At 43.4% G+C, this 25,946-nt stretch overlaps 2 protein-coding genes across 6 annotated transcripts in view; one reads left to right on the top strand and one right to left on the bottom strand.

Moving 5' to 3' along the window:
- Positions 1–530: 530 nt before the first annotated feature.
- On the top strand, positions 531–25,946 carry LOC134817361 (lipase maturation factor 1-like). 4 transcript variants are annotated; one of them, XM_063826505.1, is made up of 14 exons: positions 531–640; positions 4,848–4,956; positions 6,362–6,465; positions 6,737–6,853; positions 8,019–8,179; positions 8,795–8,902; positions 9,167–9,283; positions 14,990–15,155; positions 15,338–15,491; positions 15,672–15,747; positions 16,559–16,776; positions 19,798–19,919; positions 24,970–25,116; positions 25,295–25,946. In XM_063826505.1, the coding sequence occupies exons 1-14, from the start codon at positions 532–534 to the stop codon at positions 25,495–25,497; spliced, it is 1,911 nt and encodes a 636-aa protein (XP_063682575.1). In that variant the 5' UTR covers position 531; the 3' UTR covers positions 25,498–25,946. The 4 variants fall into 4 exon arrangements, with proteins under 4 accessions (XP_063682575.1, XP_063682589.1, XP_063682569.1 ...); XM_063826499.1 differs by lacking the exon at positions 531–640 and adding an exon at positions 4,266–4,375; XM_063826519.1 differs by lacking the exons at positions 24,970–25,116; positions 25,295–25,946 and adding an exon at positions 23,991–24,795.
- LOC134817484 (uncharacterized) overlaps positions 11,682–25,946 on the bottom strand; it is a 96,956-nt gene continuing 82,691 nt past the window's right edge. The window contains exon 2 of one of the 2 annotated variants that reach the window (XM_063826635.1): positions 11,682–12,921. In XM_063826635.1, coding sequence (XP_063682705.1) covers positions 11,800–12,912 — 1,113 coding nt within the window. In that variant the 5' untranslated portion in view covers positions 12,913–12,921 and the 3' untranslated portion in view covers positions 11,682–11,799. Of the gene's footprint in view, positions 12,930–25,946 lie in introns of both variants that reach the window. The other variant, XM_063826628.1, reaches the window with a different exon arrangement.

Here is a 25,946-nt window from a genome sequence, read left to right as displayed (position 1 = left end):
TGATTAATCTATTCTGTAAGTTTAACATATTCTACTGATTTATGAAGACTATCACCCCACCCCACTATCACCCCACTCTTTTGATTAATATATTCTGTAAGTTTAACATATTCTACTGATTTATGAAGACTATCACCCCACCCCACTATCACCCCACTCTTTTGATTAATATATTCTGTAAGTTTAACATATTCTACTGATTTATGAAGACTATCACCCCACCCCACTATCACCCCACTCTTTTGATTAATATATTCTGTAAGTTTAACATATTCTACTGATTTATGAAGACTATCACCCCACCCCACTATCACCCCACTCTTTTGATTAATATATTCTGTAAGTTTAACATATTCTACTGATTTATGAAGACTACCACCCCACCGTATTATTTATTTTACATCTCCTATATTATACTGAACCTCCATTGTTAAGAAACCGGATTTTTACAGATAATATGTAAGTTTAAACCACGGATCATCCAACCAGTTTTTCCTGATAAGAAGTTAATGCAGTTCCACTAAAGGTAGAATGGCTACGGAGGTGAAGAAAGAAAATGAACCAGAGGAAAAAACGCAGGAATTACGAGGGTTCTGGTTGACTAGAATTATTTTCTTACGGTCGCTCGCCTTAATTTATTGTAAGTACTTACTACTTATGCTACATAGAAGTTATGTTGAATATTATTGGTACTTTAACACGGTAAGATGTTGAACTCAACACCAGTCATAGCAACACCATAGCAACATAACTCCTTACTTTCACAGGTGTGGCGTTTTCTGTTTCGCTTTTTCAGAACAAAGCTCTGTTGGGAGCTGATGGGATATTACCAATTCCTGCTTACATGCACAGACTTAGAACTCACTTCAAACTCCAGTAAGTTTTATTAACATGCACAGACTTAGAACTCACTTCAAACTCCAGTAAGTCTTATTAATATTTCAACCCCCCCCCCTCCGATACCGGAGTAACCTACGAATTGTGATACTGGAGCCGGGAGAATGTTCCACCACTGGCTCACCTTTACTTAGTTACTTGCAGGCCCGGACAGTAGCCTATGTTCCACAACTGCTCACCTTTACTTAGTTACTTGCAGGCCCGGACAGTAGCCTATGTTCCACAACTGCTCACCTTTACTTAGTTACTTGCAGGCCCGGACAGTAGCCTATGTTCCACAACTGCTCACCTTTACTTAGTTACTTGCAGGCCCGGACAGTAGCCTATGTTCCACAACTGCTCACCTTTACTTAGTTACTTGCAGGCCCGGACAGTAGCCTATGTTCCACAACTGCTCACCTTTACTTAGTTACTTGCAGGCCCGGACAGTAGCCTATGTTCCACAACTGCTCACCTTTACTTAGTTACTTGCAGGCCCGGACAGTAGCCTATGTTCCACAACTGCTCACCTTTACTTAGTTACTTGCAGGCCCGGACAGTAGCCTATGTTCCACAACTGCTCACCTTAACTTAGTTACTTGCAGGCCCGGACAGTAGCCTATGTTCCACCACTGGCTCACCTTTGCTTAGTTACTTGCAGGCCCGGACAGTAGCCTATGTTCCACAACTGCTCACCTTTACTTAGTTACTTGCAGGCCCGGACAGTAGCCTATGTTCCACAACTGCTTACCTTTACTTAGTTACTTGCAGGCCCGGACAGTAGCCTATGTTTCACAACTGCTCACCTTTACTTAGTTACTTGCAGGCCCGGACAGTAGCCTATGTTCCACAACTGGCTCACCTTTACTTAGTTACTTGCAGGCCCGGACAGTAGCCTATGTTTCACAACTGCTCACCTTTACTTAGCTACTTGCAGGCCCGGACAGTAGCCTATGTTCCACAACTGGCTCACCTTTACTTAGTTACTTGCAGGCCCGGACAGTAGCCTATGTTCCACAACTGCTCACCTGTACTTAGTTACTTGCAGGCCCGGACAGTAGCCTATGTTCCACAACTGCTCACCTTTACTTAGTTACTTGCAGGCCCGGACAGTAGCCTATGTTCCACAACTGCTCACCTTTACTTAGATGGAGATAGCTGAATTGAAGGAAACTAGAAGTAGATTCTACTACATGAGGTTGGATTGGAGTTGATTAGCTATAATAGCCAAAAAGTACTGGAGAGAGCCCAACTTATGTTAAGACCGGGATCTGGGCTTAATCCTGATCCTTAATTCCGGTCCCGGTCTTAATCCCGGTCCTGGCACTTTTTCCCAGTCCCAGTCCCGGCCAAAAAATCGGTCCCGGTCGAGCCTTGCCTTTAACGAGATGATAGTAACCAGAGAGATGGTTAGACGTATACATTTAAGGATAACACAAGATAGCTTGAAGGAGCTTCTGAAACTGAATTGTGTTGCTTCATAAATATTATCTGAATGTGTTCATGCTGAACTTTTGCTGTGCTGCAAGTAAAGTGCCTGTAAGACTTTTTTAGCCCGGGATACCAAAATTAAGTACAATTTGTCGTTTGATGTTACTATTTTAGGATGCACGAAAGTTAAAACAGTTTTTAATGAATATCTCCAAAACTAAGCACTATAAACCCTATGTTGCTTTATAGCTTGTATGTAAATGTGGCCTTTGCAGTTAGTTTGAGCTAAAAGAGAGGCCCCTAAAAGAGAGGCCCCTACAACGTTCAGAAGCCGAGATACAAAAGTCATATATTTGCGCCTGAGGGTAATTTAGAAATTTCCCCCCTAGGGTTGGAACTACTGATAGAAATTGCGTACCTTATCAATTCTGATCCAGAATGACCATACAAAGGACCTGGTTTCTAGAAAAGTTGTAGACACCAAACTGCATACTCGATTTCAATTAGCTTCTAGAGTAGATATTTTCACTTCCCCAGTGAAAATCAGTTTTTCTGGATTTTTTCCAAAAGTAAGCATTTTGGGCCTTTATGACCTTTATAGTGTCAATATAAACATGTGCATTGCAGTCATTTTAAGCCAAAGTTTGAGTCTCTAAGACCTTCAGAAGCGGAGATACAAATTTGATGAAATTTGTGCCTACGCCTGAACTTAAAATTAGTTTTTTGCAGATATCTCGGAAACAAACAATTTTAGACCATATATTGATTAGTAAGTTGTATATAAATGTGGCCATTGCGGTGATTTTAAGCTAAAAATTAAGTCTCTATGACCTTCAGGAGCCGAAATACGAAATTCCCGTATACGCGACTGAGGGTAATTTAGAAAATTTGCCCTGTAGGGTTGTCTCTAGCGAAACAAATTGTCCACCTAAACGATTTTGGTTTAGAATGACCTAACAAACAACCCTGTGTTGTCAGAAATAGTACACATCGAAGTGCACACTCAACTACACCCTGCTACTAGAGTATCAGGGAATTTACCGTGTTATGATTTGTGAAACACACACACACACACACAAAAAGACAGATTTTGCGAATAGTTCACATTGCTTATCGAATATTAGTTCACGTGATGTCGAACAAATATGCTAATTCAGAGAACTGTCACTTGGCTGCTGGCCAACTGTCACTTGGCTGCTGGCCAATTTGAATTCCACATCTGATTGAGGATTTTCTTACTCATTGACCTCGTACGACTTGAAATTTGTTTTATACCCCTTGAGAAATTAAACACCTTTAATTTTGAGATAATTTTAACTTTAAAGAGGACTCTTTTGATTAATCTATTCTGTAAGTTTAACATATTCTACTGATTTATGAAGACTATCACCCCACCTCTTTTGATTAATCTATTCTGTAAGTTTAACATATTCTACTGATTTATGAAGACTATCACCCCACTCTTTTGATTAATCTATTGTGTAAGTTTAACATATTCTACTGATTTATGAAGACTATCACCCCACCTTTTGATTAATCTATTGTGTAAGTTTAACATATTCTACTGATTTATGAAGACTATCACCCCACTCTTTTGATTAATCTATTGTGTAAGTTTAACATATTCTACTGATTTATGAAGACTATCACCCCACCTTTTGATTAATCTATTGTGTAAGTTTAACATATTCTACTGATTTATGAAGACTATCACCCCACCCCACTATCACCCCACTCTTTTGATTAATCTATTCTGTAAGTTTAACATATTCTACTGATTTATGAAGACTACCACCCCACCGTATTATTTATTTTACATCTCCTATATATCTCTAATATTATACTGAACCTCCATTGTTAAGAAACCGGATTTTTACAGATACCAAAATATGTTTAAACCACGGATCATCCAACCAGTATTTCCTGATAAGAAGTTAATGTTGTTCCACTAAAGTTAGAATGGCTACGGAGGTGAAGAAAGAAAATGAACCAGAGGAAAAAACGCAGGAATTACGAGGGTTCTGGTTGACTAGAATTATTTTCTTACGGTCGCTCGCCTTTATTTATTGTAAGTACTTACTACTTATGCTACATAGGGTACATAGAAGTTATGTTGAATATTATTGGTACTTTAACACGGTAAGATGCTGAACTTAACACCAGTCATAGCAACACCATAGCAACATAACTCCTTACTTACACCAGCCATAGCAACACCATAGCAACACAACTCCTTACTTACACCAGTCATAGCAACACCATAGCAACACAACTCCTTACTTACACCAGTCATAGCAACACCATAGCAACATAACTCCTTACTTACACCAGTCATAGCAACACCATAGCAACACAACTCCTTACTTACACCAGTCATAGCAACACCATAGCAACATAACTCCTTACTTACACCAGTCATAGCAACACCATAGCAACACAACTCCTTACTTACACCAGTCATAGCAACACCATAGCAACACAACTCCTTACTTACACCAGCCATAGCAACACCATAGCAACATAACTCCTTACTTTTACAGGTGTGGCGTTTTCTGTTTCGCTTTTTCAGAACAAAGCTCTGTTGGGAGCTGATGGGATATTACCAATTCCTGCTTACATGCACAGACTTAGAACTCACTTCAAACTCCAGTAAGTTTTATTAACATGCACAGACTTAGAACTCACTTCAAACTCCAGTAAGTCTTATTAATATTTCAAACTCCAGTAAGTCTTATTAATTTTTCAACCCCCCCCCCCTCCTTACTTTTAACAAAATTGGTGTTGCGGAGTATATTTTCATCTGATCGTCTAGTTTTTTTCTCGGGACCAAGCTGGCCTCCGTTATACGTACTGTATTAATGTATTGATATACTTGTAGTACTAGTAGTAGTAGTAGTAGTAGATCATATACGCTGTTAGATTCACACGTACTAGGCTATTTAGAGTGATATTTAGCAAAATGTGTATCGTAAATATTTTATAATCACACTGTATCCAACCTGTATCCAACCTGTCTTCTCCCTCTCTCTTTCTCTCTCTCTCTCTCTCTCTCTCTCTCTCTCTCTCTCTCTCTCTCTCTCTCTCTCTCTCTCTCTCTCTCTCTCTCTCTCTCTCTCTCTCTCTCTCTCTCTCTCTCTCTCTCTCTCTCTCTCTGTCTCTCTCTCTATCTCTCTATCTCTCTATCTCTCTCTCTCTATCTCTCTCTCTCTCTCTCTCTCTCTCTCTCTCTCTCTCTCTCTCTCTCTCTCTCTCTCTCTCTCTCTCTCTCTCTCTCTCTCTCTCTCTCTCTCTCTCTCTCTCTCTCTCTCTCTCTCTCTCTCTCTCTCTCTCTCTCTCTCTCTCTCTCTCTCTCTCTCTCTCTCTCTCTCTCTCTCTCTCTCTCTCTCTCTCTCTCTCTCTCTCTCTCTCTCTCTCTCTCTCTCTCTCTCTCTCTTCTCTCTCTCTCTCTCTCTCTCTCTCTCTCTCTCTCTCTCTCTCTCTCTCTCTCTCTCTCTCTCTCTCTCTCTCTCTCTCTCTCTCTCTCTCTCCTCTCTCTCTCTCTCTCTCTCTCTCTCTCTCTCTCTCTCTCTCTCTCTCTCTCTCTCTCTCTCTCTCTCTCTCTCTCTCTCTCTCTCTCTCTCTCTCTCTCTCTCTCTCTCTCTCTCTCTCTCTCTCTCTCTCTCTCTCTCTCTCTCTCTCTCTCTCTCTCTCTCTCTCTCTCTCTCTCTCTCTCTCTCTCTCTCTCTCTCTCTCTCTCTCTCTCTCTCTCTCTCTCTCTCTCTCTCTCTCTCTCTCTCTCTCTCTCTCTCTCTCTCTCTCTCTCTCTCTCTCTCTCTCTCTCTCTCTCTCTCTCTCTCTCTCTCTCTCTCTCTCTCTCTCTCTCTCTCTCTCTCTCTCTCTCTCTCTCTCTCTCTTTCTCTTTCTCTCTCTGTCTTCGGTACCGTGTATTACCTACGAATTGTGATACTGGAGCCGGGAGAATGTTCCACCACCGGCTCACCTTTACTTAGTTACTTGCAGGCCCGGACAGTAGCCTATGTTCCACAACTGCTCACCTTTACTTTGTTACTTGCAGGCCCGGACAAACGAGAGTAGACAGTTTTCTAGCAGTTCCGACCTTGTTTTGGTTCATACCTGAAGAACACATTGACACAGCATTACAGCTGATCAGCAACACAGGTCAGTTTTAGTTATTTCCCGACACTCTCATTTCATCCCAGTAATCATTCGACCCTCTCAAGAGAGTGAAAACTAAAACATGTGTCCCGGGTGTTAATTAATCGTTTAACAATTTAGCTTGTGTTATAGCGGAGCTAGGTAATTTGTAATCTATCAGGGTTTTATATATTTATAAGATAGCCCAAAATGGTTGTAATAGTTTGAACAAAATAACATGCCTGACATGAGAGAAATGAGAAATGTTCCATTATTAAAAAACACTATTTCACAGGGCTAGTGCTCAGTATAGGAGTGTTCCTGCAAGGATCTGCCAACATGTTCATCATGGCGGCACTGTGGGGGCTATACCATTCCATTGTTAACGTTGGACAGCAGTGGTACGCTTTTGGTACGTAGATACAGCTGTGAGATTTGCGTGAGACTTATCTTGTAATTTTTACCTCCCGTCAAATTATGAACAAGGTTACAGTTATTTATCGATCTTAATTTTTTGAACGATGCTGTTAATGTCGATAAAAACAGCAATCTTCCAATGAAGCGGTCTCCCCCTATATTAACTAGTTACTTACTACTTACTTAGTAGTAAGTAACTAGGTTACTAGGTTACTAAAGTACTAGGTTACCTCCTCCCCCTATATTAACTAGTTACTTAGGGGGGGGGGGGGCCCAAAAGGCCCACACATATCGAAAATCCAAAAAGGGCCCTAGAAATCGGGGCTTTTTGGGGCCTTTTGACCCTGACCACTATTTGATAGTGTTTATGGACCATAATCTCCATGTAAATACACTCAAATAAACATAAAAGTACTGTGCAAGTAGTCAGATAATATAATTAAAGCACTTTAAAGCATATATCAAACTTGATGAAATTGAAGTTAATTCTAGGGCCCCAAAAGGCCCTACACATATCGAAAATCCAAAAAGGGCCCTAGAAATCTGGGCTTTTTGGGGCCTTTTGGGGCGTTGGCCCCCCCCCCCCTACTTACTAGTTACTTAGTAGCAAGTAACTAGGTTACTAGGTTACTAGGTTACTAGGTTACTAGGTTACTGGGTAACTAGGTTACTAGGTTACTAGGTTACTGGGTAACTAGGTTACTAGGTTACTAGGTTACTATGTTACTAGGTTACTAGGTTACTAGGTTACTAGGTTACTAGGTTACTAGGCTACTAGATTTCTAGGTTACTGGGTTACTAGGTTACTAGGTTACTATGTTACTAGGTTACTAGGCTACTAGGCTACTAGGTTACTAGGTTACTAGGTTACTAGGTTACTAGATTACTAGGTTACTAGGTTACTAGATTACTAGGTTACTAGATTACTAGGTTACTAGATTACTAGGTTACTAGGTTACTAAGTTACTAGGTTACTAAGTTACTAAGTTACTAGGTTACTAAGTTACTAGGTTACTAAGTTACTAGGTTACTAGATTACTAGGTTACTAGGTTACTAGATTACTAGATTACTAGGTTACTAGGTTACTAGATTACTAGGTTACTGGGTTACTAGGTTACTAGGTTACTAGGTTACCCCCTATATTAACTCCCTCCCACAGGTTGGGAGTCTCAGCTGCTGGAGACAGGGTTCCTGGCTATCTGGTTAGTTCCGGTATTCAGCATACAGTTACTTCCTGTCAACACGCCCACTTCCCGCCTGTGTATCTACGGCTACCGCTGGCTCATCTTCAGAATCATGATCGGTGCTGGGCTCATTAAGGTTCCTAGTGTAATGTACACTATTCCTCACAGTTTTATTTGTTGGTTTTTTAATTTAGATTTTATTTTCTAAATGTTCTCTCGAACGTTTCTGGGTCAACTAGATTGAAAGCAATCATTTTCAGTTGACTTGATTTCAAACCAATGTTGGATAGATCATCGCCATTCACCTTATATTCCATAAACTTTAGATAATCACTATGAGTAGCACCCAAAAGTAGCCTAATTCTTATATTCCATAAACTTTAGATAATCGCCATGAGTAGCACCCAAAAGTAGCCGAATTCTTTTATCCAAACACGAAAATTGTTGTGTTCCTTCCGAGCAGAACTACTTTTTGGCCAATTACTCTAATAGTAAGTACAATAGACCATACATTGCTCCATAAGTTGTAAATAATAGAGGCAATTGCAACCAATTTGAACCTATCCAGAAGTCTGTACGTTGTTTTGAAGCGGTGATAAGAATTTCTTAATGTTAATGTAAGTTGTAACACACAAGACGTAGTCAAATTTGGAGTCAAATGGATTCTTAACCAGCCGGAATTTTCGGGTATTGAGACTTTACCGATTCTGTGAAATGATTAATTCTATTCCACGTACCTTATTTTTTTAAGATAAGAGGTGACAAATGCTGGCACGATCTGACCTGTATGAACTATCACTACGAAACACAGCCAGTTCCCAACCCTCTCAGCTGGTTCCTACACCACGCTCCTCCAGAGGTAATTATATGGCGCCCTGCCAATTCTCATTATCTGGCTCCCTGCCAATTCTCATCATATCTGGCGCCCTGCCAATTCTCATCATATGGTCCATTTTATTCGTGGAGTTTTGAGAATTTTGAAGAATTGTGGACTGCTTTGGAAAGCCGAATTTCAAACTATTGCAAAGATGAAAAACATTATGATTTGTCGCTATTTTTTAATGTCTGTAAGGTCACTATTATCGACACTAAAATTACGACCACTCTGACCCAAACTCTTCAGTGGCATAAAGTGGAAACTATGGGTAATCACATAATAGAACTATTGTTACCATGGTTATTGTTAATACCACATCGCCAAGTTGCCGCCTTTGCTGGATCAGCTCAGATATTCTTCCAGGTAAGAAAAACTTTTACATTAAAAAAAAAAGTTGTTAAAAGTATTCACTACAACTATGTGGAATCGGCTGCTAAATTTTTTACTTCGCAATTTTTTCCGAATTTTATATCACGTTTATAAACGAGATTGAGATACTTAAACAGCAACTTTCACTTTCTGAAAGAAAGGCAATTGCAATGATGAGAATAATTACAGATGGTCATGCACATAAGTAGCAGTAATAAACAAATTCTTATGAACGTTAATTACTCATTTGCATCATCGGTGACTGATAAGGGTCAAAATTTTTAATTTTGCTGAATTTTTCTAATAAAATTAGCACTTATATTAGAACTCTAGAAGGGTGCGTTACAATTGGTAACTAAGAACTGAAGGCAATTTGATCGGCACGACTTTATCTGGAAAAGAAATAGACTGGCTAGATTTGCTTTTAACTTGAAATAAATACTCTACCAAATTTTACAGAGATGATAAAATCGTTTAACAAACAGTTTTAAAACTCGAATATTTGATATCAGCATATGCAGTCCTGAGAGGTTAAGCCTTGATAGCATTGCACTTCTTGTTCATCTCCCTGTAGACATCTGTTTTGGCTCCACAGAAGCTGGCAGGTCGGAACATCTGCATTAACCTATTCACGGCATTCTTCAGTTCTGGAGCCTCTCCGGGGTAGATGAACCTCCAAATGTTCTTGAAGAACTTCACGTACTTCCCCTTCATGCTCTCTGTAGACAACCTCTCTCCTGCTCTTTTAACACAGCAACTGGAGTACATCAGTTCCTGCATCTCCCCGGCACAGTCAGCATCACATATTACCTTCTCCTCCAGCTTCATGTGCGCATCCACCCACCCATCAATATAAGATTCCATGTCCATGCCTTCTTCGTACACGGAAGCTTTTGTCTCCGCTTTTGTCTCCTTCTCAGCTCGAATCATAGAGATACATGTGTCCACTCCGTTAAAGGTGTTGTCAAAGAAGATACCATTTCCTGCCCTCCAATTGCTCAGCACTGCCAGACAGTCCTCGCCATTTTCTTCCCCGCAGACTGCATCAAGGTAGCCGTGTACTATTCCCCTCGCAGTCTCCCATTCAACGTGGTTCACGATCTCGTCGAAGTTGGTCCTATCAAAACCAGATAGGATGAAGACTAGACCGTCGTAATTACGAGCACAGCTGATGGTAGCATCGACAACACCCCGACACTCACAGAGAATCCTCCATATCTCGTCCACAACATTCATGACCACCGTCATCATCTCCTCGTAACTGTTAGCAGCCATGAAGTCACTCATTGCTTTGGGTGCATTGTCTTTGAAATGTTGAATCATCTTGCAGGGGGTGTTCTTGCAGTTACCTTCAAGACCGGCAAACTCGCTCGTGCACTTGCATCCAAGCAGCCAGTTGGAACCAGAGTCACACTCGGCATTATCTTCAGTGTCTTCATCTGGACAGAGCTGAGACTCAACTAGGGTTATGAGTTCCTTGACTTGGGGCTGGAAATCTGTTCCATCGTCGGATAAGATTTCTGTTATGGTTTCTTTAATGAACTCCACCGTAGCAAGGTACTGCTGTTCGTAGGCGTCAAAAACTTCACTGCTCTGCACCCCTGCAATTGATGCAAGACAGAAGAGGCATGCGAACAGCTTCATAATTCGTTTCTTTATACCTATATTGTGATACATAGAGTTAAATCGTGACGGCTATATTAAAATGAAAATTAGGTATGAAAACTCTCAGTCGTTCATGTATTTAGAAGACTGGAATCACTGAAATCTTGAATATAATGCAACATTTAAGATATCTTATTTATAAATTAAGATATTAAAGTCATTAACATTTGATGAAGGGATGAGCGGAAATGTCGATTATATTTTTAAAGCCCGTGGATATAACTGTTTGGTTATGCCGGACAGTCAGATTTTGTATTAGAGTTAGATCTACGAAGTGTACATCTTGGTTAATAAGTTTTCCGGTGTCGCCGGAAAGCAACCAAAGTTGTTTTTTTATTGTAAAAAACCACTTAAAGAGTATTGTTACTATGGTAACTGGACTTAAAGACAGCTACACTGAGACGCTACTGAGCTACTCCTAACGAGGATAAGCGGGGGTTAAATACTGCGGGGTCATTATAAACATGGTAACACGTCATGCACATAAGTACTCAACAAATTCTCATAACTCATGCACATAACACATGACTCAACAAATTCTCAAGAACGTTAATTACTCATTTGCATCATCGGTGACTGATAAGGGTCAAAATTTTTAATTTGGCTGAATTTTTCTAATAAAATTAGCACCTATATTAGAACTCTAGAAGGGTGCGTTACAATTGGTAACTAAGAACTGAAGGCAATTTGATCGGCACGACTTTATCTGGAAAAGAAATAGACTGGCTAGATTTGCTTTTAACTTGAAATAAATACTCTACCAAATTTTACAGAGATGATAAAATCGTTTAACAAACAGTTTTAAAACTCGAATATTTTATATCAGCATATGCAGTCCTGAGAGGTTAAGCCTTGATAGCATTGCACTGCTTGTTCATCGTCCTGTAAACATCTGTTTTGGCTCCACAGAAGCTGACAGGTCGGTACATCTCCATGAACCTATTCACGGCATTCTTCAGTTCTGGAGCCTCTCCGGGGTAGATGAACCTCCAAATGTTCTTGAAGAACTTCACGTACTTCGTCTTCATGGTCTCTGTAGACAACCTCTCTGCTGCTCTTTTAACACAGCAACTGGAGTATATCAGTTCCTGCATCTCCCCGGCACAGTCAGCATCACATATTAACTTCTCCTCCATCTTCATGTACGCATCCACCCACCCATCAATATAAGATTCCATGTCCATGCCTTCTTCGTACACCATAGCATCCACAGAAGCTTTTGTCTCCTTCTCAGCTCTGATCATAGAGATACATGTGTCCACTCCGTTAAAGGTGTTGTCAAAGAAGATTCCATTTCCTGCCTGCCAATTGCTCAGCACTGCCGGACAGTCCTCGCCATTTTCTTCCCCGCAGATTGCATCAAGGTAGCCGTGTACTATTCCCCTCGCAGTCTCCCATTCAACGTGGTTCACGATCTCGTCGAAGTTGGTCCTATCATAACTAGATAGGATGAAGACTAGACCGTCGTAATTACGAGCACAGCTGATGGCAGCATCAACAACACCCCGACACTCACAGAGAATCCTCCATATCTCCTCCACAACATTCATGACCACCGTCATCATCTCCTCGTAACTGTTAGCAGCCATGAAGTCACTCATTGCTTTGGGTGCATTGTCTTTGAAATGTTGAATCATCTTGCAGGGCGTGTTCTTGCAGTTACCTTCAAGACCAGCAAACTCGCTCGTGCACTTGCATCCAAGCAGCCAGTTGGAACCAGAGTCACACTCGGCATTATCTTCAGCGTCTTCATCTGGACAGAGCTGAGACTCAACTAGGGTTATGAGTTCCTTGACTTGGGGCTGGAAATCTGTTCCATCGTCGGATAAGATTTCTGTTATGGTTTCTTTAATGAACTCCACCGTAGCAAGGTACTGCTGTTCGTAGGCGTCAAAAAATTCACTGCTCTGCACTCCTGCAATCGATGCAAGACAGAAGAGGCATGCGAACAGCTTCATAATTCGTTTCTTTATACCTATATTGTGATACATAGAGTTAAATCGTGACGGCTATATTAAAATGAAAATTAGGTATGAAAACTCTCAGTCGTTCATGTATTTAGAAGACTGGAATCACTGAAATCTTGAATATAATGCAACATTTAAGATATCTTATTTATAAATTAAGATATTAAAGTCATTAACATTGGATGAAGGGATGAGCGGAAATGTCGATTATATTTTTAAAGCCCGTGGATATAACTGTTTGGTTATGCCGGACAGTCAGATTTTGTATTAGAGTTAGATCTACGAAGTGTACATCTTGGTTAATAAGTTTTCCGGTGTCGCCAAAAATCAACTAAAGTTGTTTTTCGATTGTAAAAAACCACTTAAAGAGTATTGTTACTATGGTAACTGGATTTAAAGACAGCTACACTGAGACGCTACTGAGCTACTCCCAACGAGGATAAAGGGGGTTTAAATACTGCGGGGTCATGCCGGGGGTACCTGCACCCCCCCCCCCCCCCCCCCCGGTCATGCACATAAGTACTCAACAAATTCTCATGAACGTTAATTACTCATTTGCATCGGTGACTGATAAGTGATAAGGGTACACATTTTAATTCGATTTGCTGCATTTATTACTGGGGAAAATTTAAATCTAGGATATAATTCCTTTCACTGTCTCATTAGTGCTGGATTCTACAACTTGGTTTTTCGGCAATATTCCCACTCAAATTATGGTTATCTTAATGATGCCTATTAAATTTAGCCAACATGCCTTGCCGATTTATGATTATGAATTCATAACTCATTATAATTACATAGATAAAACGTGTTACCCCACTAGTGAAAGAAATATACGCATAATTTATCTTACAATATGGTTTTATTATCAAATAAACCAAATTAAATCTTCCATTATTATTTCAGGGTTACCTGAATATTAACATGTCTACTTAATGTGATGATTCTGAACGCTTTCATGCCCAAGTTTAGCTCCCAACTCTAATCAGAAGCTGGGTTATTTAGATTTTAAGCGCTGTAATCGCTACTCGCGAGAACGTAAAAATAGGTTTCGGCCTAAAAACTAAACAACCTGATGTCGGAGGACTATGAAATTATGCTCTACCACCCTAAATGTGATAATTATGCACACATTTAAGGCCAATTTGAGTTCCTAACTCTAATTAGGAGCTGAGTTATTTTGATTATAAAGTCGCAAAAGCACTAAAAAAGGGCGTGGTCAATTGCGCAAAACTGCACCATAGCCAAAATTTCTACCCAAGCCAAATTTGTTTCTGATGGGTCCCTTGAGCTATTTCAAGTCTTAAAGTTAAACCCCGGGGTGGAAGTTATAAAGACGGGAATATTCTCAGATCCATGAGTATTGTAACTATGGTAACTGGACGTGCTGTTACTATGGTAACTGGACGTGCTGTTACTATGGTAACTGGACGTGCTGTTACTATGGTAACTGGACGTGCTGTTACTATGGTAACTGGACGTGCTGTTACTATGGTAACTGGACGTGCTGTTACTACATGGTAACTGGGGCTGTTACTATGGTAACTGGACGTGCTGTTATTATGGTAACTGGACGTGCTGTTACTATACTATGGTAACTGGACGTGCTGTTACTATGGTAACTGGACGTGCTGTTACTATGGTAACTGGACGTGCTCTTACTATGGTAACTGGACGTGCTGTTACTATGGTAACTGGACGTGCTGTTACTATAGTAACTGGACGTGCTGTTACTATGGTAACTGGACGTGCTGTTACTATGGTAACTGGACGTGCTGTTACTATGGTAACTGGACGTGCTGTTACTATAGTAACTGGACGTGCTGTTACTATGGTAACTGGACGTGCTGTTACTATGGTAACTGGACGTGCTGTTACTATGGTAACTGGACTCAGATCCATATTAGTCTCACGACGCCTCTTAACCTAAAACAGTGTATTACAACCTGAAATTAAAATTACACTTAACCAGACCCTAATATAAACACTTTTAAAGAGGTAGAATAGATCATCCTCCAACCAAATGTTTATCTTAGATTCTCAATTCTGGTAATCTTTATTTCATCAGGTGGTAATTATTACATCAGGAAACTTCTCCTTCTTAAACTGGCTAACGATGCTGCCTTCAATCTTCTGTTTCGATGACGGATATTTGCTGCGATTTTTCTCTAAGACTACACAGAACTATGTTGCCATGGCAGATCGAATTTCAGTCAAGTGTCAAAACAAACCGGGTAACTTTATATGGATATATTTTTCTAATCGTTTTTCTAATTGTTTTAGAACTTTCGAAATTTGTTCACTCAGATAATAGTTACTCTTATGAATACCTAATATCCTAGGCTTTAAGATAAAATAAACAAAGGTACATGTCACTATTTCACTTTGTCACTATTTCACTATGTCACTATTTCAGCCCGATATCAGCGAGCAGTTCTGAACGGATCAATGGGAGTGTTGCTGATGTTCCTCAGTGTTCCTGTTATCCAGAACCTACTCTCCTCCAGACAGCAGATGAACACATCCTTTGATTCCTTCCGGCTCGTTAACACTTACGGTGCTTTCGGCAGGTTAGTGATGTGGAAATAGTAGAAAGTTAATGTACTGTGCCAAGTTTCAACCCAAAATGTTGATTTGATCTACATTATATCTCTACTTGAGGTAGATAATATTGGTTATTCTACCCGGGATGGATTTAGCAATTTCACAGGTGGTACTCGTTAGCGGTTGTTACAATATTCATTCTTCAGTATAACAAAAGAAAGAACGGAGGTTATTCTAGAAGGTACATCAGAAGAATTTATAACATCTAGTACTCAGTGGGTGGTATGTGGAAATATTGCTTAGTTTCTAGAGCTCACATCCCAAATAAATAAATAAAATCCTGCACTTTACAATGCTTCGGCCTTTATTTCTGGCGTTGAATTATCAATCCTGTTTTTAAAAACGAACTTCGAAATTATTTCGACCTTATTCAAATGCTTTGCCTTTATTTCCATTTAATTCAATTTCTATACCTGGAACTGACCTGGAAGTTATCAGGAATTTACCAGGAATCTACCAGGAACTTACCAGTCTGAACTTACCAGTCTGAACTTACCAGTCTGAACTTACCAGTCTGAACTTACCAGTCTGAACTTACCAGTCTGAACTTACCAGTCTGAACTTACCAGTCTGAACTTACCAGTCTGAACTTACCAGTCTGAACTTACCAGTCTGAACTTACCAGTCTGAACTTACCAGTCTGAACTTACCAGTCTGAACTTACCAGTCTGAACTTACCAGTCTGAACTTACCAGTCTGAACTTACCAGTCTGAACTTACCAGTCTGAACTTACCAGTCTGAACTTACCAGTCTGAACTTACCAGTCTGAACTTACCAGTCTGAACTTACCAGTCTGAACTTACCAGTCTGAACTTACCAGTCTGAACTTACCAGTCTGAACTTACCAGTCTGAACTTACCAGTCTGAACTTACCAGTATGAACTTACCAGTCTGAACTTACCAGTCTGAACTTACCAGTCTGAACTTACCAGTCTGAACTTACCAGTCTGAACTTACCAGTCTGAACTTACCAGTCTGAACTTACCAGTCTGAACTTACCAGTCTGAACTTACCAGTCTGAACTTACTTCAGGAGTACGAGTTTAAGTGTAAGCCAGGCTCAGTAGACCGGCGCCCCTGTCTGATATCCCCCTACCACTACCGGCTAGACTGGTTGCTGTGGTTCGCTGCGTTCCAACAATACCACCAGAACCCATGGTTCATCAACCTGATCGCCAAGTTACTCGAGGGTAACTCTGAGGTCCGCAAGCTCATTGACCACGACCCCTTCACTAATGCTACATTACCTACGTAAGTAACTCTGAGGTCCGCAAGCTCATTGACCACGACCCCTTCACTAATGCTACATTACCTACGTAAGTAACTCTGAGGTCCGCAAGCTCATTGACCACGACCCCTTTACTAATGCTACATTACCTACGTAAGTAACTCTGAGGTCCGCAAGCTCATTGACCACGACCCCTTCACTAATGCTACATTACCTACGTAAGTAACTCTGAGGTCCGCAAGCTCATTGACCACGACCCCTTCACTAATGCTACATTACCTACGTAAGTAACTCTGAGGTCCGTAAGCTCATTGACCACGACCCCTTCACTAATGCTACATTACCTACATAAGTAACTCTGAGGTCTGCAAGCTCATTGACCACGACCCCTTCACTAATGCTACATTACCTACGTAAGTAACTCTGAGGTCCGCAAGCTCATTGACCACGACCCCTTCACTAATGCTACATTACCTACGTAAGTAACTCTGAGGTCCGCAAGCTCATTGACCACGACCCCTTTACTAATGCTACATTACCTACGTAAGTAACTCTGAGGTCCGCAAGCTCATTGACCACGACCCCTTCACTAATGCTACATTACCTACGTAAGTAACTCTGAGGTCCGCAAGCTCATTGACCACGACCCCTTCACTAATTCTACATTACCTACGTAAGTAACTCTGAGGTCCGCAAGCTCATTGACCACGACCCCTTCACTAATTCTACATTACCTACGTAAGTAACTCTGTGGTCCGCAAGCTCATTGACCACGACCCCTTCACTAATGCTACATTACCTACGTAAGTAACTCTGAGGTCCGCAAGCTCATTGACCACGACCCCTTCACTAATGCTACATTACCTACGTAAGTAACTCTGAGGTCCGCAAGCTCATTGACCACGACCCCTTCACTAATGCTACATTACCTACATAAGTAACTCTGAGGTCCGCAAGCTCATTGACCACGACCCCTTCACTAATGCTACATTACCTACGTAAGTAACTCTGAGGTCCGCAAGCTCATTGACCACGACCCCTTCACTAATGCTACATTACCTACATAAGTAACTCTGAGGTCCGCAAGCTCATTGACCACGACCCCTTCACTAATTCTACATTACCTACGTAAGTAACTCTGAGGTCCGCAAGCTCATTGACCACGACCCCTTCACTAATGCTACATTACCTACGTAAGTAACTCTGTCAAGGTCCGCAAGCTCATTGACCACGACCCCTTCACTAATGCTACATTACCTACGTAAGTAACTCTGAGGTCCGCAAGCTCATTGACCACGACCCCTTCACTAATTCTACATTACCTACGTAAGTAACTCTGAGGTCCGCAAGCTCATTGACCACGACCCCTTCACTAATGCTACATTACCTACTTAAGTAACTCTGAGGTCCGCAAGCTCATTGACCACGACCCCTTCACTAATACTACATTACCTACGTAAGTAACTCTGAGGTCCGCAAGCTCATTGACCACGACCCCTTCACTAATTCTACATTACCTACGTAAGTAACTCTGAGGTCCGCAAGCTCATTGACCACGACCCCTTCACTAATACTACATTACCTACGTAAGTAACTCTGAGGTCCGCAAGCTCATTGACCACGACCCCTTCACTAATGCTACATTACCTACGTAAGTAACTCTGAGGTCCGCAAGCTCATTGACCACGACCCCTTCACTAATTCTACATTACCTACGTAAGTAACTCTGAGGTCCGCAAGCTCATTGACCACGACCCCTTTACTAATTCTACATTACCTACGTAAGTAACTCTGAGGTCCGCAAGCTCATTGACCACGACCCCTTCACTAATTCTACATTACCTACGTAAGTAACTCTGAGGTCCGCAAGCTCATTGACCACGACCCCTTCACTAATTCTACATTACCTACGTAAGTAACTCTGAGGTCCGCAAGCTCATTGACCACGACCCCTTCACTAATGCTACATTACCTACGTAAGGGCATTCAAACAAAATTCTTAGTTTTTTAGATCCAGTGATAGCGCATTATACTCCCGCAGAAGGGAGGAGTTGAGTGTGCACTTCAATGTATAAAGTTTTTTTGCTGCTGAATCGGGTTATATAGGTCATTGGTAACTCAAATCACCGAACGCCGCTAGTTGAGTCCCAACCCTGTGGAGCCACGCCCATATTTCATATTTGGCGCGTATATGGGCTCATGTCCCATAATGATGTGATACTGATCTCAAATCATTACCTCAAAATATTGATCCTGCCTAGCATTAAGGGTTTGTGAAGGTCAGCGCGTATGTGTAATGCTATTGTACGCGTAATTTAGAATCCTGATTTAAGTTCAGTTCATGTGAAATTTTTATAAGTTGGTAAAATGGAGTAAGCTTGAATTTGACAAAAGTCCGTACTTTTGATTATACACCGTGCAACACAAATTATTTCATGAACAATGTTATATAATAATTTGCTCCTTATCTCATCCGGTTGTCTGGGTAATGCCGGAAAATTGGTTAAGATAAGGATGCTATTGCAAGGGCAATTTAGAATCTTGATTTAAGTTCGTTTAATGTGAAATTTTTATAAGTTGGTATAAAAAGGAGTACGCTTGAATTTGACAAAAGTCCGTACCCAAAATGAGCAGAAATAGTATCCACTGCACTGACAAATATATATAAAACAAGAATATAAAAGAACTTGGAAATGATCGGAATTCATTTTTCATTCTTAAAACTAATCGATCCACGGCCAGTATCTTGCCTAGATCAAAGGTACTCTCGCCGCCCAGTAAGTTTTAGAAAGTGGTCCATTGTTCAATAACAAGAAATACACAAATTAATAATTACTATTGATCCGACGACATAATATGTGACCAGTATCTGACAAGATTCGCACTCTAGTTCGACAGCCCTGTCGAACTTCGGTACGTGTCGAACAAGAGTCCAGGTAGCGCACTCTAGTTCGACAAATAATTTCAGTTTGTGATCCAACAGTTTTGTGTTCCCTAATATACAAGCTTGTCTGTCACCTCTCATGTAGTTACACCCCACTCAGGTACATCAGAGCGCAACACTACAGATACCAATACACTCCCCTACTCACAGAGAATGCAGCTGTGTGGAACAGAAAATACCTTAAACCCTACATGCCTCCTGTCTCTCTAACCCAACTTAAAGGTAAACACTACAGTCCCCCCCCCTACAGTCCCCCCGGCCCCCCCCCCCCCCCCCCTTACAGTCCCCCCCCCCTACAGTCCCCCCTACAGTCCCCCCCTACAGTCCCCCCCCCCTACAGTCCCCCCACACACTACATTCCCTACATGCCTCCTGTCTCTCTAACCCAACTTAAAGGTAAACACTACAGTCCCCCCCCCCTACAGTCCCCCACCCTACAGTCCCCCCTACAGTCCCCCCCCCCCCTACAGTCCCCCCCCCCCACTACAGTCCCCCCCCCCCCCCTACAGTCCCCCCACCCACTACATTCCCTACATGCCTCCTGTCTTTCTAACCCAACTTAAAGGTAAGCACTACAGTCCCCCCCCCACTACAGTCCCCCCCCCCCCCTACAGTCCCCCACCCTACAGTCCCCCGCTCTACAGTCCCCCGCCCTACAGTCCCCCCCCACTACAGTCCCCCCCCCTACAGTCCCCCCCTACAGTCCCCCCACCCACTACATTCCCTACATGCCTCCTGTCTCTCTAACCCAACTTAAAGGTAAGCACTACAGTCCCCCCCCCCCCTACAGTCCCCCCCCCTACAGTCCCCCCACTACATTCCCTACATGCCTCCTGTCTCTCTAACCCAACTTAATTAAGGTAATCACTACAGTCCCCCCCCCCCCTACAGTCCCCCCCCTACAGTCCCCCCCTACAGTCCCCCCCCCCTACAGTCCCCCCCCCTACAGTCTCCCCTACAGTCCCCCCCCCCCAACAGTCCCCACCCACTACATTCCCTACATGCCTCCTGTCTCTCTAACCCAACTTAAAGGTAAGCACTACAGTCCCCCCCCTACAGTCCCCCACCCTACAGTCCCCCTACAGTCCCCCCCCCTACAGTCCCCCCCCCTACAGTCTCCCCTACAGTCCCCCCCCCCCTACAGTCCCCCCCCCCTACAGTCCCCCCCCTACAGTCCCCCCCCTACAGTCCCCCCACCCACTACATTCCCTACATGCCTCCTGTCTCTCTAACCCAACTTAAAGGTTAGCACTACAGTCCCCCCCCCCCCTACAGTCCCCCCCCTACAGTCCCCCCACCCACTACATTCCCTACATGCCTCCTGTCTTTCTAACCCAACTTAAAGGTAAGCACTACAGTCCCCCCCCCACTACAGTCCCCCCCCCCTACAGTCCCCCACCCTACAGTCCCCCCTACAGTCCCCCCCCCCCTACAGTCCCCCCCCACTACAGTCCACCCCCCTACAGTCCCCCCCTACAGTCCCCCCACCCACTACATTCCCTACATGCCTCCTGTCTCTCTAACCCAACTTAAAGGTAAGCACTACAGTCCCCCCCCTACAGTCCCCCCCCCCTACAGTCCCCCCACTACATTCCCTACATGCCTCCTGTCTCTCTAACCCAACTTAATTAAAGGTAATCACTACAGTCCCCCCCCTACAGTCCCCCCCCCCCCTACAGTCCCCCCTACAGTCCCCCCCCCCTACAGTCCCCCCCCTACAGTCTCCCCTACAGCCCCCCCCCCCCAACAGTCCCCACCCACTACATTCCCTACATGCCTCCTGTCTCTCTAACCCAACTTAAAGGTAAGCACTACAGTCCCCCCCCCTACAGTCCCCCACCCTACAGTCCCCCGCTCTACAGTCCCCCGCCCTACAGTCCCCCCCCCCCCTACAGTCTCCCCTACAGTCCCCCCCCCTACAGTCCCCCCCCCCCTACAGTCCCCCCCCCCCTACAGTCCCCCCCCCTACAGTCCCCCCCTACAGTCCCCCCACCCACTACATTCCCTACATGCCTCCTGTCTCTCTAACCCAACTGTCTCTCTAACCCAACTTAAAGGTTAGCACTACAGTCCCCCCCTACAGTCCCCCCCCCACTACATTCCCTACATGCCTCCTGTCTCTCTAACCCAACTTAAAGGTAAGCACTACAGTCCCCCCCCTACAGTCCCCCCCCCCCTACAGTCCCCCCCCACTACATTCCCTACATGCCTCCTGTCTCTCTAACCCAACTTAAAGGTTAGCACTACAGTCCCCCCCTACAGTCCCCCCCCCCCCACTACATTCCCTACATGCCTCCTGTCTCTCTAACCCAACTTAAAGGTAAGCACTACAGTCCCCCCCCCCCTACAGTCCCCCCCCCTACAGTCCCCCCCCTACAGTCCCCCCCAACAGTCCCCCCACCCACTACATTCCCTACATGCGCATGCTTCCTGTCTCTCTAACCCAACTTAAAGGTAAGCACTACAGTCCCCCCCCCCCCCACTACATTCCCTACATGCCTCCTGTCTCTCTAACCCAACTTAAAGGTAAACACTACAGTCCCCCCCCTACAGTCCCCCCCCCCACTACATTCCCTACATGCCTCCTGTCTCTCTAACCCAACTTAAAGGTAAGCACTACAGTCCCCCCCCCCCCCCTACAGTCCCCCCCCCCCTACAGTCCCCCCCCCCCCCACTACATTCCCTACATGCCTCCTGTCTCTCGAACCCAACTTAAAGGTAAGCACTACAGTCCCCCCCCCCCTACAGTCCCCCCCTACAGTCCCCCCCTACAGTCCCCCCCAACAGTCCCCCCACCCACTACATTCCCTACATGCGCATGCTTCCTGTCTCTCTAACCCAACTTAAAGGTAAGCACTACAGTCCCCCCCCCTACAGTCCCCCCCCACTACATTCCCTACATGCCTCCTGTCTCTCTAACCCAACTTAAAGGTAAACACTACAGTCCCCCCCCCTACAGTCCCCCACCCACTACATTCCCTACATGCCTCCTGTCTCTCTAACCCAACTTAAAGGTAAACACTACAGTCCCCCCCCCCCCTACAGTCCCCCCCCACTACATTCCCTACATGCCTCCTGTCTCTCTAACCCAACTTAAAGGTAAGCACTACAGTCCCCCCCCCCTACAGTCCCCCCCCCCCCTACAGTCCCCCCCCCCCCCTACAGTCCCCCCACCCACTACATTCCCTACATGCCTCCTGTCTCTCTAACCCAACTTAAAGGTAAGCACTACAGTCCCCCCCCCCCTACAGTCCCCCCCCCCTACAGTCCCCCCCCACTACATTCCCTACATGCCTCCTGTCTCTCTAACCCAACTTAAAGGTAAGCACTACAGTCCCCCCCCCCTACAGTCCCCCCCCCCCCCCCCCACTACATTCCCTACATGCCTCCTGTCTCTCTAACCCAACTTAAAGGTAAGCACTACAGTCCCCCCCCCCTACAGTCCCCCCCCTACAGTCCCCCCACCCACTACATTCCCTACATGCCTCCTGTCTCTCTAACCCAACTTAAAGGTAAGCACTACAGTACCCCCCCCCCCTACAGTCCCCCCCCCCCCCCACTACAGTCCCCCCCCCCCCTACAGTCCCCCCCCACTACATTCCCTACATGCCTCCTGTCTCTCTAACCCAACTTAAAGGTAAGCACTACAGTCCCCCCCCCCCCCCTACAGTCCCCCCCCCCACTACATTCCCTACATGCCTCCTGTCTCTCTAACCCAACTTAAAGGTAAGCACTACAGTCCCCCCCCCTACAGTCCCCCCCCTACAGTCCCCCCCCTACAGTCCCCCCACCCACTACATTCCCTACAGTCCCCCCCCCTACAGTCCCCCCACCCTACAGTCCCCCCCCCCTACAGTCCCCCCCCCCCCCTACAGTCCCCCCCTACAGTCCCCCCCTACAGTCCCCCCACCCACTACATTCCCTACATGCCTCCTGTCTCTCTAACCCAACTTAAAGGTAAGCACTACAGTCCCCCCCCCCTACAGTCCCCCCCCCCCCTACAGTCCCCCCTACAGTCCCCCCCCCCTACAGCCCCCCCCCCCTACAGCCCCCCCCCCCCCTACAGTCCCCCCCCCCCTACAGCCCCCCCCCCTACAGTCCCCCCACCCACTACATTCCCTACATGCCTCCTGTCTCTCTAACCCAACTTAAAGGTAAGCACTTTATAATGGACTCGTGGAAATTACAGTGTTACTGTTCGTATAGAACACGGAATATTGTTGTCCATAACAAGATATGTGTTCTAGTTGATGGATACAGTAACCATGGATACAGTAACACTGTAATTTTCAGAAGTTGGAGGTTTGCCAAGTGTCCCATCTAAAATGGATGTAACTCCAATTCATCTGTCTGACGTTAAAAAAGACGTTCAACACGTTTTTGTTTTACTTAAACTGTGGCTTTATGAGATAAGGGACTTCTTTTTAATTATTGCCAATAACTTCAAAGATTCCAGCTTGCGAGATATAAAGGTCAAGTTAGATCAGCAACCTATAATTATTTGTTTTAAGAATGTAGCTAAAATTGTCAGTTACCTTGGAGGTCTTTGGCTCGACTCTGTTTTGATGTGATATTGGATGAATTGTTTGTGATTTGATACACGTCGATTTTTGTGGGGAGGTGAGTCGTATTTTTTAGAAGCTGATTGGTTTATTGCAGTCACGTGTCAATGCCTCACGTGTATATGCTTCACTGCACCTCCCTGCTAGAATTCACAGCGATATTCTATAGTATATTTATACGCTATAATGACTCTATCATGTATATATTGTTTTTAATCAAGTGTTTTCACTTTTTAATATCTATCTTTTTAATATATTTTCATAACTTGTACAATTATTTAAATGAATTTGCTTGTTAAACTTATAAAGTTTCATTTATAAACAATTAAATTTACTTGTTTGAATTATTAAAATTTTTAATATAGGTACGTTTGTTTTTAATCGATAAAGTTGCTTGTTTGAATTATCAAATTTTTAAAGGTGTGTTTTTATCAATAAAGTTGCTTGTTTGAATTATTGAATTTTTAAATATGTGTTTGTTTTTAATTAATAAAGTTGCTTGTTTGACTAATACATTTTATCTTAGTCACTTAATTATCCTCGTGTTCTGTTTTTGTCCTTTCATTGTAACAAAAAAAATGTATTATTATTAATTTAAATTTAATAAATGGTATGCGTCAGTCACCACAAACTAACAAACAAACTAATAAACTAACTAACAAACAATCTAACAAACTAACTAACTGACTAACTAACAACTTCTCACCCAGAGTGGAGGGAAAGTAACGGTTTCCTGAAGGAACCCAAGAAGAGAGATGAGTCCACTAAGGAAACTCGCAAGAAGGGTCCTAGGAAGTACTTTAGTTTTGATAGAGAGAATATCAGCTATCCTATAGTGGGCCTCTTTCTTGTTGCTGGTGGGCAAAATACTGTGTTTTCTATGTTACCTGTTCTTAGAAGGTCGACTTTCTCTTTAGATGAATCTGATAATTTATATTATATAACTTTATAAGTACTCTGCAGTCTGCAGAATATGAGTAATAATTAATATTGAAAATGTTATGAAATTAACCATATTAAAACCCATTTCCCCAGGATTGTTAGTATTGAGGCTGTTCAGGAGGGAGATGGACATGTATTATGACAGCAGCATGGGAGTAGACAAGGATATACAAGAACTCATGACACGTGCCACTGAACTAGATGTGGATGATATCCCACGTGATAATGGAATTGCAACGACCACCTTGACTGATCTTACTAAGGACTGCTTAGATGACAAAGAAAAGACAGAGTAGATTCTCAGACAGTGTTGAGGTGTACTAACTCATGATTTTGAAGTTTAATTATTCAAGTGGATGTGGTGATTATACTAGCAGAATTCCAAGTTTATTGAGATTTTGCGATGTCTATTTTAAAGTTATCAAGGAATGGGGTTATTTTTCTTTCGTTGCGACTTTGTTTTATAATTATTTCATTTTTTGTGAAATGCTTGTTATTTTGGGAGCGCTTACATTTTTAATTTTAATTTTGTGAGCTCACTCTTTTTCTCAAGGGGGGGGGGGGGGGGGGGGGGGACAATGGGTATTTTTTGTGAAACTTGATTTCGAGATAGCAGTTGACCAACCAACTAGGACCAGTGACCGAACTTTTGAGGGGGTCCCGGACCCCAACCGCCAAACGGTGCCTGCGGGGCAGCCACGCCCATATTTGGTCCAAATTAGGCCGAACTTGCCCAAAACCCATT

The sequence above is a fragment of the Bolinopsis microptera genome, chromosome 1 (genome assembly GCF_026151205.1).
Source record: "Bolinopsis microptera isolate Bmic1 chromosome 1, MBARI_Bmic_1.0, whole genome shotgun sequence".
In the NCBI taxonomy this organism is placed as follows: Eukaryota; Metazoa; Ctenophora; class Tentaculata; order Lobata; family Bolinopsidae; genus Bolinopsis; species Bolinopsis microptera.
Note: the sequence above shows the minus strand (reverse complement) of the source record. Positions and strands in the feature narration are given on the sequence as shown.

Bases quoted from the DNA above. Each gene is read 5' to 3' on its own strand.
- LOC134817361 (XM_063826505.1), top strand. From the start codon at position 532: ATGGCTACGGAGGTGAAGAAAGAAAATGAACCAGAGGAAAAAACGCAG. The intron at 9,284-14,989 runs GTAAGAAAAACT...TTATTTCATCAG, and splicing joins CAGCTCAGATATTCTTCCAG to GTGGTAATTATTACATCAGG. The intron at 19,920-24,969 runs GTAAACACTACA...CTTCTCACCCAG, and splicing joins CTCTCTAACCCAACTTAAAG to AGTGGAGGGAAAGTAACGGT.